This window comes from Musa acuminata, chromosome BXJ1-4 (genome assembly GCF_036884655.1).
Source record: "Musa acuminata AAA Group cultivar baxijiao chromosome BXJ1-4, Cavendish_Baxijiao_AAA, whole genome shotgun sequence".
In the NCBI taxonomy this organism is placed as follows: domain Eukaryota; kingdom Viridiplantae; phylum Streptophyta; class Magnoliopsida; order Zingiberales; family Musaceae; genus Musa; species Musa acuminata.
This window is the reverse complement of record NC_088330.1, coordinates 31,812,887-31,828,764: the sequence shown is the minus strand read 5'-3', so window position 1 is coordinate 31,828,764 and position 15,878 is coordinate 31,812,887. Positions and strand designations below refer to the sequence as shown.

At 38.7% G+C, this 15,878-nt stretch overlaps 1 protein-coding gene across 8 annotated transcripts in view; it reads right to left on the bottom strand.

The window, feature by feature from the left end:
• The window catches only part of LOC135653075 (uncharacterized), a 46,783-nt gene that overhangs the window by 29,150 nt on the left and 1,755 nt on the right, over positions 1-15,878 (bottom strand). For all 8 annotated transcript variants that reach the window (XR_010502303.1, XM_065174536.1, XM_065174563.1 and 5 more), the window contains exons 2-6: positions 12,900-13,064; positions 5,852-5,926; positions 5,330-5,408; positions 469-533; positions 272-361 (exon numbers count right to left, since the gene is read on the bottom strand). Coding sequence is in view for 7 of the 8 variants with exons in the window: in XM_065174536.1 (XP_065030608.1) it covers positions 272-361; positions 469-533; positions 5,330-5,408; positions 5,852-5,926; positions 12,900-13,064 (474 nt within the window). In the remaining variant the exon portion in view is untranslated. The remainder of the gene's footprint in view (positions 1-271; positions 362-468; positions 534-5,329; positions 5,409-5,851; positions 5,927-12,899; positions 13,065-15,878) is intronic.

Sequence of the window (15,878 nt, the reverse complement as noted above, 5' to 3'; positions counted from 1 at the left end):
AAATTCTTGGTTTTTTTTTTCATTTTTTCCTATTTTCCTCCATATCCATGGAAGTTGGTTAATAACAGATGCCACAAATGTAAATTAAAACTAAAACTTGTGATGCCAAATGATCCAAATAGTTCTTGTGGAAAATAATATAAAAATGGAATACAATTCAAATAAGCCAAAAGTTCCAAGCAAAACAAAAAAATAGTATGTCTTTGTTAGTGAGCGACAACTATGCCAACAAAAGTTTGTAGGAGGAGCAACTTATGCTGAGATCAGATACCAGTAAAGCTTGTTTCTTTCTTGACTTTTTATTGACTACAAGATCCCTTGAGACTTCATTTATTGATGAGGTCAAGTGCCTTCGCCCATTCTGTAAGATTGAGCAATCAGGTAATCATGATGATTAATATTTTAGAGGATCAAAACAGTGAAAAAGCTACTGAAAGAAGTAACAATTTGTTTAATTTATAAAGTTACCATGCAGATGACATTTGCCACTTTTAAATCTTGCTCCAGCTCCATCACTAATTGCATCCCCTTCACTGACCAAAGAAGCATCAAAAAGTTCAAACTTGAACAGCAATACTATGTTATGGTGAAATAATTATCATTCTAAGCCAATACCCAATAACAAATGAAAAGAATGACAACAATTGAAAGCATGATATAGGTCACAGTTATGTTTCAACCAATAATTAAAAAGAAGCGCAAAGATTGAAAACACAATTGAGAACAGTGATTTAAAAAGCGCTAGGCGCCAAAAGACACCAGAGTCCAAAAATGCTCGAGGCGCTAGGCGCTCGCCCGAGCAAAGCGAGGCGCTAAAATATAAAAATATATAATATAATTAATATAATTATTTAAATAAAAAATATGTTATTAAATTAAGAAAATCGAGTACAAAATCACAATGTCATATTAATAAAAAGTCTCAAAAATCAAAACAATAAAATTTTACATCAAATCTTTTGAGTTGCCCTATACACTTGCCATTTATTTTAAAACCTAACAATAATTTTAAATAAATAAAAATTAATAATATTAAAATTAAAATAATATATTATTAATCTAATAAATAAAAATACTATTATTAGTATACAGTTAGCAGTATACTGTTAATATACTGTTAACAGTATAGTGAGAAGAGTGTGAGAAGACCGAGGCTGCTAAGGCAACGATAGTGGTAGCGGGAGCGGAGCGGCTAGCGATAGTGGGAGTGGGAGCGAGAGCGGGAGCTGCGAGCAGCAGTGGGAGTGGGAGTGGGAGCTGCGAGCGGCGAGCGACGACAACAGCGATGAGCGACGATTGTGGCAGCGGCGAGTAGCGACAATGGCAGCGACAGCGGCAGCAGAGAGCAACGACAACGGAGAAGAAATCTCGACGGCAAAATCGCGAGTGTTAGGGTTGGGGAAGTCGGGGAAATCGTGAGAGGGAGCCTATCGGTGATTTAGTTGGTTCGATTGATCCAACTAAAGCACCGGAGACCGAACCAGACGTAAAACACTAGTTCGGTCGCCTAGTTTAACCCGGGCGCTCGCCCGAAGCGCCCGACGCCTGGGCTCGGGCGAGCGCCTAGGCGGTGCCTTGTTGAAGCGAGGCGCTTGGACATGAAGCGAGGCGCTCGGGCCTCGCCTTGCCTCGCTCGAGCGCCTAGGCGAGCGCCCGAGCGCCTATTGAATAACTCTTCATTTTTTTAGGTGCTGCTTGAGTTATTATTCACTTCCAAAAGAGCATGGTGATTTGTGCGAAATCATGAAATAAGAAAATTCCTTGACAGTTTTCTGCACTGCCCTCTCTACTTTTCCTAGGAACAAATTGAGCCTCAAAAAACTTTAGGCTTTACTTAACACTGAATTTGTGAGACCAAGGAATTTGGAGGTCTAAAAGCTTGAACCCTGTAAACTTCAGTCATGAACTTCTTAATAAATGATGGTAGAAAGGCTCCAGAATATAGAATGGCACTACACGGAATTACATAGAACAAGTGCCTAATTTTAAAGAAGTCTCTGTAAGAAATAAAAAATGTGGTTTCGTTTAGACCATATCTACTCCATGAAGAAGCTTTTCAAAATGAAAATGTGTTGGAAGGTAGTAGTCGATTTTAAAACACCCCTAAAGATATCCAAGTCATTTTCCATCTGCATGTGATCACTCATAAGGAAGTACTGATTGTAAAAACTCCAAAGAAATCAGTCTCAGGGACAACACAACTTTTCTCCATTTAATTATATCTTAGAAATTTTCCGAAGGACCAAGAATCTTCTTTTTTTTTAATAACTTTCAACAAAAACCAAGGTCATCAATCTCGTGACAAAGGTCCAAAGATATAAATGACCATGGAATCTTCAACATTACCTTGATCCTTTTGAGAACACCATCTCACTCTTTTGCTAGAGCCATGATGATAGAACTTAGGTATCTTGTGGTCAGTGATCAATTATAGACTTCACAATGACATTTCTTATGAAGTTTGGAAAAAATTCCAGAACTACAGTCTAGACAATGTAGCTTCCATAGCATCAAGTCACCTTCTTATCCATCACATCTATGCCAACTCCATCTGGCTAGCTATTAAAGAAGAGTTACTTAAAACAAACAGATTGACATACCAGTATAAAATTGTGAATATACCTTAAACCAGGTTTTGAGTTACAACGTATGTTTGCACAGGACATGTGCCGCAAGTCTGTGGAATCAGTGTGCACAACGACACCTGATGAGGTTAGAATGATCCTTCTTGTTACTAATTGAAATATTTGGTAAGAAAAAGAAAAGAGGGATCTTCAGACCAAGATATACACGCATGTTAAGTTAACGCTTGACTCGAAGTACAGAGGCTTTGTATTCAGTCACCCAACTTGCCTATATTGCATATGCAAGCTACTTCTGTAGTCACATTGACAGCATTCTCAGGACATAAATGCAAATTTGGAAATACCAAAGCATCTATATGCAAAGCATTCCTTGATTATGAAAATATTATTTAAAAAACCCAATGTCCCTTGTTTTGTGAGGGCATAACAAAACAACTTTCATGATCAGGGGGTCAATAATGTGCTTGCAATATTTCATGTAACTAATAGAAAAGTATGGTTTGTGGTGTATGTTGAAGGAAACCAAGAATTTTAAAAACTGATTGTAAATATCAGTATGGACCACTATTTACCGGTCTAATGGTCAACCAGCATGCAGACTAGGCAATTTCACCTGGTCCAATTCGATATATGTCGTTTGCCTCATAAGATTACCTTATCATGCGTATCATCCAGTAAAGTAACTGGTACCAAGATGTACCAAGAAAGGTTTTCAATTTAGAGAACTGAACCCATGACGGTCGTTGACTGGAGTGAAATGGGTCTAGCCCATTCTAGCGTACCGAGACACAGTATGCCAGAACAGTACCACAGTATAGAGAAGGTAGGAGGGGAGGAAAGGGGGAGGAGATGATGAGGAGGAAAAAGATGTGGCGGCGAAGGAGGAAAAGAGGAGGAAAGGCAGCAGCAGAGAAGAAGAGAAGTGAAGGAGGCTTATCCTCCTTCTTACTTCCCCTCGTATTACTCCGTTTTCTCATCCTCCTCCTCCTCACCCTCTGCATGTGCATCTGCCTCTGCATCCTTGTTCTTCTCTTTCTCAACAGTGTTGTTGCTTCTCGTCTGCATTGCTACCTCCTTCCCATTGTAGCCACCTTCTCCCTACCATCGATGCCTCCACCCAATGCATAGCTCTCTCTTTGTCTGCTTGTAGTTCGATCCGTATCGACATTTGGCATCCTATATGGTAACGATGCTATACCAATCCAACTAGAGTACCAGTATCAAATCAAGATTTAACCCTTGGTTCTAATGCATGTGTCCACCATAAGACCTAAAAGGAAATAAGCTTATTTATTCAAATTATAGTGTGGCTACAATGCAATACATCACATATCCTTTGAACTTTATAAAGAAAGCTCACTACAAAGACAAAGACATTCAGTTGAGTGGCTCTGTATTTTATTAGAAAAAGGCTCATTGTTACTGTTGCTTGTTAGCCATGTGCTCAGGATCAGTTTATCTTTTGAAGAAATATGTTAAATTCTTTTTTTTCAAAATATCATCAATTATCTTTGGCACCAATGGACTCAATACCGCTCAGACCAGTTCATAATGACTGGTACCCACCTGTCTGGGCATGAACCATATGTGCACCACCCCTTTACAGATGTTTCAGTCCATTTTTCCTTTTGAAGACCTTGCATTTATGGCAGATGACAAAAAACCTCTTCTCATGCATCACACTCAAGGGCCGCTTGCTACACCACCCCTCACCCACTGCCACCCGCCATTACCTGACACATCTTCTCCTCCTCCTCGCCCATCCCTTCTCTCTCTTCTCCTCCTCCATCTCCTCCTTTGCCTCCTCTCCTCCTTTCTTTCTCTTTCCCCCTTCCTCCTCCTCCTTTCCTTCTTCTCCTCCATCTCTTCTGCCTCCTCTCCTTCTTCCTTCTTCCTCTTTCCCCCTTCCTCGTCCTATCCCCCTCCCACGTGCTGTTGGGGACCCTCTCCACCTTCAACCGGCAAACAGACCAGGGTACCATGTATTGGTCCAGCCATGGACTGGTATCAGTCCACTACTCGAAATTGAATTCCCTGTTCTGCACAAGTTCATTGTAAAATTATTATTCCCCATATGTGTTCCAATGGATCCAAGGGACATGTCAAAGCTTGTCCGTTGGACATTGTTTGCAATACCTATCAACTTTTACATTGCATTGCTTGAGAAAAGAATTGTTTGGTTTCACAAGAGGAAGTTTCTATCAGAGGAATCCTCAAAGATCGTAGTTGTTTGGTTCTGCAAATATGAAATTCAACTTTAGGTTTTAGTGTTATATCTATAAATAGAACTCTCGTACAAGATGTAATCTAAACCTGATTCTGAAATGATTCCGATGAACACAAAAGCCAATGTAGCTGCCTAATAAGTAATACGACTGCCAATATCCTGGCCCAGTATTAAAGATACCCATCATTAATTTTCCAGAAAGAATTTCAACTGTACAATATAGATTATTATTCATATCAGTAATTGTGAAATTTTGCTTCGGATATTTATTTCTATGAAAATAAAAGAATTTATCACAGTTAAGAAATCAAATGGACAAATCAAAAGATAATCAAACAATATAAACAAAATTGGACAGTCTCTTATGACAGACAGTACCCTTAAATATTATATATTTCAGACAAGTATAATAAAAAGCACCATTTTAAAATATCTGGCAAATTTCCTTAAATACATATATAAGTTCAAGCAAAGACCAGCATACTTTTTTATCCTAATTTACAGATAAGAAACATACCCATCTCTTCATGGTGCTCCATCACATGACGTGATAATCGCTCTGCTATCTTATCAAGTTGTGCCAATCTAAGAGTGGACTGTGGTGTTGGCAAGAGAAAAAAGTGAGCTCCAGTCAGGAAAGCAGTCATAAAAATGTTCACAAAACAAAATTGACGAACACTTTGTGCTAGGAAACACATACTGAAAGGAAATGCATTCAGAAAATATAAGAGAAATGAAAATGAGCATGGCAAAGCAGAATCCAGTGACTTCTGTAGAGCTTAGATAATGATATTATCATAACTAAACAGATTTGTGAAACTTACAGGGCTGTCAGTATTGGCCTAGAAACATATAACAAAAGATAATAGAGAGAGATCCAATCTAGAAACCGGAAGTACACAAAAATTCACAAAGAGCAATGCAAGATTAACATGGTGAGTGGCATCATGAACTAACCAGCAAGTATAATAGTAACTTGACAAATATCTTTGGCATATAACAAATATGAAAATCAAGCCTACTTAGTCTGTCATCTGACCTTTTTATCAAAGTATGTAGAATCGCTTTCTTCAGATGGAACATTTTCTAGTACATACCTAACTGGATCAAAATCCTGCAAGAAACATCATCAAGCCGACTTCTTTATTTGTCATGAAAACATAACTAGGAAGGAAACACTTGTGCAAGGAATAAATGACACCACCAGAAGTAATAAAATTATTTAAAAAATGCAGACAGTCACGGGAAAACATCATGAGTGAAACAAATGCATGGCCATATGCCATTAGAAGAATACAGCTTGAAGCAAAGAGATTTATCTATAGAGGTGAAATTAAATGCTTAAGGTGGCCTAGTGTATGAAGCTTCTGCTATGCATCGAACCACCATAACATGAACACACAAAAAGAGAGAGTAATTCATACAATCAACACTATTGCAATATATATTTGAACAAATCAATGAATAAATCACCAATTTTGTGTGGGTCAATAGTTAAAAAACAGCATTGTTGCCTTGTACGTTAATGGTCACTAATTTTGAGCTTTTTGTATGAGAGTATTCGGTGCTGATGCAGGAGATATTTTGTTCTATTTTGTATTTGGAAAGCTTTACGGGGATTCTTGCAAATGTTATAAGTTGCCACATGGCAACATATTATGTGTGTCTAGTTATCTGCCTAGATTGCTCAGGGGAAATAAAAGAGACCAAACTAAAATGAAACAAGTCACCAAAAACAAAAGGATTTTGATGGATAATATGTGCAAAGATGGAAATTGATTATGATCGAATATTTTGTACAAGGGAAAGATTGTATGTCAAAAAATTTGGAAGTAGATCTCACCCACAAAAAGAAAGGTAGGTGACTCATTAGACTTATCATAAGGAATAAGATTTTCATGATTGTACTTCATTAGTTCTTTAGCCTTCTTTCTTTTCCTGTACTGGGGGATCCATATGAAGGGGAAAAGGCTATAATCAAGAGGTGTGAATAAGTAATTTTCTATTACAACATTATATGCAAAGAGATGTGAAGTCTTCACCACTAGGAGTGATTCCTAGAGCTAGAGCGAACCTGACATTAATTTCTATCATCCATGCATGAGGAGCATCTGATGTGAGACAAAGATCAATGGATGTGGACATTCAGTAATCAAAGTGAATTCGAGTACTCTTTTCTCCACTCATTTTTTCTCTTTTAATTTTATCAATCCTACAAATAATAAGAAAAAAAAATTCACTGTTCTCCATGCTCATCCTACATTATTGATGGCTAAAATGTCATTAAAAAGAGCAAAACAATAAAATCTTGTAAAGGCCTATTGAGGAACCTTAGAAAACTATCAAGAAAATGTTATTTGGTTTGTCAGTTACAAGTAGACCATGCATGCTTCAGGAATTAGTGCTTTTGAAGATCTTACTTTGTCCCTTCAGAGTTTGTCTTTATAATGTAGTTCTCTTTTGTAGTTACTATTTAGCTTCTCTCTTTCTCTTTTCTTCTATCATTCCTTTTTATTTTGTGTAAACCTTGGAGTTTTTGTTGCTTTGCCTTCAAAAAGTTTTACAAAGTTACTTCTTTCTCTCATTGTATCCGCTAATTTTATGAAATGTTATATTGTAAGCAACAATTGAGGCTCTAAGTGGCAAAAAAAATACCTGGATCAAGCCAAGCATTACCCAGGAAAGAATACAGTCGACTTGGGCAAATTTGGGCAACACCCCAGATTAGCCTACCTTAAAAGGCCCAATCCCTGCTTGACTTACTCTTTGGGCCGGGCTAGCCCAATAAGACAAGGAAGTGATTGCCAAAAGAATTTGAAACAAGAAACATAAAAAATATAGTTTACAATCACATCATGCTATTAATAAAGTTCTTAGCATTTTCATCATGTTTTTACATAAAACTCAAGATTTAACAAAAGGTCAGACTGGTGTGCACCAAGGGTATTTACCAATCCAATCAAGAGCCAGCAACCAGACCAAATAATTTTGCCCTGTCCCATTAAAAGTTAGTTCTTTTAATGTGGAGAGCTAATGACAACTATCAACAAGTATTGACAATCAACAGCCCTTGACAGCAGGGTTGTTGACTGTCAACAGCCCTCATCTTCCCATCCTCATCCTCCTCTCCTTCTCCTCCTCTCCTTCTTCTCCTCTAATTCAACGATAAGCATTAAACAAAAATTAGTTAGTAGTGACTGTTTCAATATATTAACCAGTGATGACAATTTCTAACATGTGGCACACTGATCTATTGTGATGAGAGAAACAAGCTATACCAGGATCCAAGAGCTTACCAAGATTCAGTTCATGTATCAAGTAACTGGGCTAGGACCCATTTCCGTGATTTGCCTAAAAGGCTAAAACTATGATAAATTTGTAAGAATCATAAATCAGAATGTCAATCATTCTTATTACTTACTATTATAGTCAAACTATGCAAATGTTATTGTTAATTAAAAGACTGAATGTATCATCCCAAGGATGAACATAAATATGAAGGGCATGCTCAATTAAAATGTTTGTATATGACTCATAAGCAAGGTAGACGTAACATCTACTTGAAATTAAGCAATCATTTTGTGTCTTGCTTTTGCTTCCTAGTGCTTCCATATAGCCCACAACCATAAAATCTATTAGAAGACCTATGTCAAGAAATATACATCCACCATAGTTTTAAAAGTAATCACTATACCAAGGACCACCATACCCCATGGTCTGTTACGTTCCGGTCAATATTACTGTACCATATGTCAGTATGTTGGTACATATCTTTCAGAAAAAGATGAAAAATGATTGGAAATTTACAAAAATCTTTTTATAGGTTTTTATCATAATTTTATTATATTTAATTAAGAATAGAGTGTATATAAGCCATAAATAAATGGCTAAGACTGTAATTAACCCCAAATACCCTCAATTAGGGACTAACACAAGATAACGACCTTAATCATGTTTAGTCATTGTAAATATGCATTAATACGCCTCTAATTATATGAAATGAGCGAAGGAATGACCTTAATACGACTCTAATGACCTTAATCATATCGGTACTCATGCAAGCTATGCATGCAAGCAAACAAATGCCTTACAGCCGTCTCTCGTCGAGAGTAAAGGTTCTTGAACCGCAGAGCTACGGGGTGTTCGGATGCCAAAGAGTTAAAAAACTTCTCTTTGATATGGTTCAGTACTTAGGACAACCCAACCCCGATCAGAAGATTTCAAGGTGTCGTTAGTGAGATGCATCTCATTGGTCATGCAAGACTATGGTGGTGCTGGTGCATACGTTGGGAAGAAATGCAGTAAGTGCTCATCAAAGAAAGGCTCTCTAAAAGCTTCCAGATGGAATGACCCGAAGAAGAAAAGTGCTTCAACGGGACACGAATCCAAAAGCAACATCCCGAAGTTCGACAAATGTTTTATGAGCGATAGACAACATCTAATGTTGTAATGCCCACAGCAAAAAGAGGCATTAAATGCCCTTATGGCTTCTTTCCAATGAAAGGAGAAGGGTAGAGCAAAGGCGAAATATCCCGGGTGAAGCAAGTCGTGTTCAAGAAGCAACGTCTTGTCACCAAGACCTCACATGGGAGATATGTGTTTGCAAAACACATTGCAAGGTGAAGTCAAGGAGAAGCTTGAGTGAAGGCCAAAGAAGAAGGTGACCCTTCAAGCGTGAATTTGTCGGAATCGAGCAATGATGAAGGATCATCGCAATGATCTCACATTAGGGTGGTGCAATTGCTAAATACATTACAAGGTCAAGTGGGGGAGTAGTCAAAGGAGATGAAGGCACATAACCTATTAATGTTCGTGAACATTAAACTAAACAGGAAGGCGGCTCACACATCTATGGACACAAAAGTCGCACACTTCATAATAAACTAAGAAGCAAAGTGACTCGGATTGAAGCTGGCAAAGAGTCCAAGACGCAAGAAAGCAGTTAATTCGAAGGCGAAACCTATTTATGGATTTGCAAAGGGAGTCAACATCTAGATTGAAAATTGGAGCAAGAGAACCAACTTCATGGCACTTCCCTTGGACGATTTCCAAGTCATTCTCATGGTGGAGTTTTTATATGTAGGGAAGTCACTAGGTGCACACCAAGCGCCCGGGTGAGGCAAGGCAAGGCATAAGCGCCTCGATAGTGGGCTGGGTGGGCGCCTTTAACTGGGCACGACCCAAGCAAATGCCTAAGCCACCGAGCGCTTGGGCCTCCCCACTGTGCCTCCCCAGACCCGGACAACCCCCTCTCCCTCTTCCTACCCAATCCCTCCTCCCTCTTCTCCTTCTCTTTGCTTCTTCCTCCACTCTTCCCCTCTCGTTATCCCCTCCCTCTCCTTTGTCATCGTCCCCCTCCCTCCTCCTAGATATGTCCTTCTCAACCAACAACACCCTCTCTCTCCTCCTACTACTTGATTCCTCCTCCCTCTTCTTCCCCTCTCCTTCTTATTGTTCACTCCCTTTTTCTCCTCTGCAATTGCCCCCTCTTCCATGATAGCTCCCCTCTCCCCAGACCTCGACAACCTCAGCTATGCAAATGATAAAGGAATCGAGGCAAAAAGACCCTACTCATCCCACAACGATGCAAGTAGAGTCAGAAGGCCTCAGCGCAGGGCAAGGGTCCATTGAGACAGAAGTTCTTGAAGAGTATGTCGGTGTGTCAACTACTCGGTTCCCAAAGCCCTTTCCACGAGGGTGCAAGTTTGAATGGCAGTTCAAACTCAGTAAAGGTGTCATCTAGCTTAGCTGGTAAAGACTTTGACAGTATATCACAAGGTCCAGGGCTCGAATCCCGCCTTCGTCATTTACCCTTTACAAAAAAAACTCAGTAAAAGAGTCGAAGATCCAATCTACCATTCACATCGGGCATCATTTATGAAGTAGGAGAATCTTCAAAACCTTTCGAACAAGTAGTTGGACGATGGAGTGCTCCAGGACTTATCTTCACTTATGGGTATCCCAGTGCTTTCGAGGGGCAAGATCGGACGAGCGATCGTCAATGCCAAACAAACAACCTAAGAATCAAAGTTGGGAGGAACCTTCAACAAGCAAATGCTGGTGACCACACTGAAAAGTTTTAGTCTGAAGGATAAAAAATCAAAAAGGAAATGTGTCCCAAGTCACATAGTCAAGACACTGTGACGACCTCGAGTCCACAAGGGACTCAACTACCCAAGAAGAACTTAGTCGAGAAAGCATAAACTAAAGGTCATATGGTACTGCAACAATGGGTCTTTCGAGCACTAACCAAACTTGTGCTCAAGAGGGAAGAGCACAGTTTTGACTGCTAATAGGGCATAATCGATCCCAAAGGCAAATCTATCATACAAGTGCTCCAACAACACTTCCGACACTCCAAAAGTGTGATGGTGAAGAGTGGGCGAAGTCAAGTAACTAGCTCGAAGCAAGGAGAACAACCCAAGGAATTTGGGTGAATCCAATCAAAAGTAACCCAACTCTCCTCGCTTATGTAGTGGAGCTATGCATCAATTGAAAGTCCCCTTAAAGTGCTTAGAAGCTAATAACCATCAACTCTTCACCTTTGAGTGATCGGCTACATCGAAGGTAGCATGTCCATGCACTATCCTCCCATTGAGTTACCTTAGAAACGAGGATAGCACGAACCTACTTGAAGGAGATAATGAAGGTTCTGAAGATGCAAGGGGCAATCTTCGCAGGAGAAGGCCATTGAGTCTTTAAGTTCTGCAATATAGCATTGGCAAAGTTCCAACCAGCAACAGTCAAGCTCTTGCACGATAACACCTCAACGGGGCTTAAACATAAACATAAAGACCCTTCTCTTGCTGACCAACAGATCCTAGGGATTCAACAAGAACTGTTCCGACTCAACCAACTTCCCCAACTGAACCAACTCAATGGGGAGTTACGACAAAGTGGGAGGATCAAAGTCGATGACTCAACAGCCATGAAGCAATGCAATCAAGGTGTTCGACATATGTCCATGACGATTTTCAATTCTTGTTTTACATTGTTTTTCGGTGTGTTTGAGTGTTTTATCATAGGCAACATGTAACAGGTAAAAAATACAATCGTCGGTTCCATCTTGATTTATTGTTAAGTGTTTTTATTTTTTGTTTTTGTCTTGTAAAACTCAAACATTTTTAGTTATGTGACATCATGCGAAGGGAAAAATAGCTAAAATCATCTCATTCTCATGTGTCATATGACCTTGTGATATGAAACGTTAACTCTCTCAGCACCCCGTGAGCCTATGGGTGGCACCAGGTCGAATGGGGCCTTAGTTATATATCTAAGGGATTGTGCAATATCTTTAGTGTGTCTGTTTTTCGTTCGACGAAAATGATAGGTGAACATTAGGTCTATGCCTGCCTTCGAAACCCCCTTGGTGTGCGACCGTTCAATCCATTTTCATAAGCCTTTTGTGCCTAGTAAAAGTTGGTTGCTTAGTGTTGCTTGCAATCCCCATTATCTCTACTTTCATGTGCAAGGGTGACATATTACTTGCACTTTCGCCTTTCTAACATTTTCTTCTTTGTGTTGGTCCTTTGTGGATTACACGATGTTAAAGTTCAGGCTGACCCCTGTGGATTATTGTTTGAGTGTCACATGCCTTAGGCAATCCAAGCTAAGGACATGATAGGATGGTATGCCAACATGCACCGCATGGTATCATTGAAAATATAATAATAAATGAAATATCAAGTGGTATTAAGCCTATGGTTCTATTATCAGTTCTTGGTCAAACTAGTAAATACAAACCGATAAATATAATAATAAATGAATTTAGGTCATGCTCCTAGAAATGTGGATTGGATATTGCTTTTAATAAAATTATTATCTAATATAACCTAAATGTTGTTTAGATGCTTTGACAATCTAGAACTAAAAAGTTCAGCCTTTTCGACTCCCAAAATCAATGCCATGACAAGATGGGTACCTAATTGATGTAGCTAAGCTCATGAAGTATCAAAATATACATGTCAAGCTTGCATAACATAAATAAAAATTTGTTTGATCTTGATATTTACAATTCTCATATTGTGAACCGCAGTCCTTTTATTTTTTAAAAAAATGATATGAGAACTTGGTCCAGAAAAGTATACCTCTTCATAAAAATCTTCCTCAAGCTCATCAATAGTTTGACCTTGTGATCTACTACCATATATTGAAACTACTTCAGAGCTAGATAAAAAGCTAATTTTTTCATGCGGAGGAGTGCCAGCAAGAGCACGAGCAACAGCAGCTGCTGCTGCTGCACGAGCAGGAACCTGTTGCATAGTAATGATAACAGATCAAATATCTTTAAACAAGTGTGTTTATATCCAAGACAGCAGATATCAAGCAGGTGAACTACCAAGAGAAGAGTAAAAAACAGACAAAGAGAAGTATGATGTCAGAAAAGATAGTTTTAACAGTTTAAAGGAACTAATTTGCCTACAAACACAGGAAGAGATTAAAAGAATGAAATGAGACTTGACTTGTATAAACATGGTTACACACAAAAATCATGTGAGTTAAGCTTTTTGTTCGATGAATTTTTAGCAACTCCAAACCAATTTATTGATTACATATCAAATATTTAAAGGTTAGGGCCAGCATGAAATGCAAAACATGCATCTGCTCTTCATGCATTAGAGGAACAAACATCTACTACAGCACTACTGCTCTGTGTTATGGCATGGATCCTCAACTAACAAAGCATCCAATAAATCAGTATGCAAGAGATATCACATCCTAAATGAGACAAGGAAATATTATGCAATAAGTTTATAATGAGTTGGTCCAACTGCTCTGTAATTATATGTAAGTTCCACAACAGTGAAGCTTAGGCAAAATGGTAAATTAAACATGAAATTTTATAGGGTGAAAAAAGCTTTATATGAAACCGCTCAAAGAGATTTTAGAATATGTTATCATTGGAGTTTAAATGTCCAAACATAGCAAAGAACAGGAAAAAAGCAGCATCCAGGTCATACTTACAAAAGATGCACAACTGGTAGTCAGAAGTTGCTACAATAAGATAATGTAAAGAAATTTAGGATAATAAACTCAGCTGATGTACAGAAATTTTGAACAGTTAAGCATCTCAACGTATTGGTGATTCCTGCTCAGTCTCAATTCACAAGTAATTCCTCCAGTTAAATTAGGGCGAATTAAAACTGCAGATGAGGTAACAATTATAGAGGTGCATATGTTACATCTGTGAATGAATATGGATTTCAGGCATTGTCCAAATGGTATTAACAAAAAGGACAATTTAAGCACTAATATGGACTTTTGAGCACTTCTTTCACACCACTCCATCTTAGAATGTCTCATTTGCAGTTCACAATAAAATGAGATCTGAATACAGAAAAAGATGCAGACTTAAAGCTCAAAGTTCAAGAGACGGTCTTTACTTTTACATACTGTCACATTGCTGCTTATTTCCTTGTAATACCAAGGTGCAAACCATTGGATTAAGGATAAGATGGACATTTATACAATTTTATAATAAGATGCTAGGCCTTGCATATAAAACATAAGGCCCATAATAGTAAACAGCTATTTTATGCTACAAGCTTAGTATGAACAGGATCAAAAAGAATAAAAGAATAAACAATTTAAGGCCTTGCATATCTAATTCTTCAAAGAAAGTCTAATAACATCGTAGAAGACCAGCGTGTACAGAAATTGATTACTATTACCGAGCACCCTTTCACGAATAAAGAACAGTACGAATATATGTAAGAAATAGTTTTGGTAATGCATAGCTCATCCGAAAGCTCAATTATAATTCTTATGTAACATTGTGTCATGAAAATTACCTACTTCCTGTCCTAAAAGCTAAAGTCTACAAACTCACTTGATGTTGCTAAAAAATACAGAGCCGTAATCAATAAGAGCCTATTTGGTCGTGCTGCAGATATCCCATGCATGAAACTTTGTTGAACCATCAACAATTGAAACATTTATGAACCACATGATGTAAATAGCATATTACATGAATTTTTGTATCAACTCTTCCAAGCATAATAAATGAATTTTTCTATCAATTCTTTCACCAAAATATTTATTCTACACTAAACTAGAAAAATAGCACACCAGTTCAATCAACCCTCCATATTTTGGGGTGGTTTCATCATTAAATTTACCCTGCACATCAAATCAGAAAATAGCTTTCTGACAATGGATTTATCTAACATCATGAGTGGAGTTTATGGACTGGTAACTTTGTGGAAACCATGATCTTGGATAAGAACCCAAAAGGCAATTTAAGGTCTGGAATTCTCAGATTTAATGAATAATTTTCTCTTATGACTTTAGTGATAACACCAGTTTTCCTTAAAAGGCTCTTGCCATTTCCCATGTAGAGATGGCACTTTTCCCAAGTATTGCCCAAGTGTTACTTGTCAAAATCTAAAAACCTCATCTGCATTTGCGGCATGTCCCTGATAGTCTCACGCCAAGAGTATATGAGAATGTGAATTGGTACATAAATATCTAATATCCTACCTCAAGTAATTCAGTTTAAGCATTGCGAGCCAATTTGGTGGTGCACATGGCTGAGTTACTAAAATAAGAGGCTACCTCAGTTGTTACAAACAAAGATTTTAATTTCGAATGATACCACCCGTACCGGGCGGTACCGTCGATTGGGGTTGTTTCCGCCCCGTTACCGCCCGAAATCGGTCAGCAACGGTCGATTTCAACCGTCGCCGCCCGCTACCATGCGATATTAGCCGAGGAAGAAAGAAGAGGAAGAAGAAAAGGGAGAACCTGGAGATCCGGCGCCGCTCTCCCTCGACCATCCCGATTCGTCGCCGCCCTCCCTCGTCGGACGCCGCAGACGAGATGTCGCCTCCTCCTCATTTAAGGTGACAAGGCCTCGATGTCGTCGGTGACTTCTCCTTATCCGCGCAGGGAGAAGAAAACGCGCGGGGAGAAGAAAACGAGGTTTCTTCTCCTCACGCGGGAAGAAGAAACGAGGCGACGTCGCCCTTTTTTTATTATTTATTTTATTTATTTATTATTATTATTATTATATATACCGACCGGTATGCCAGAGCATACTGCTCGGTACGCTCATACCGTACCATACC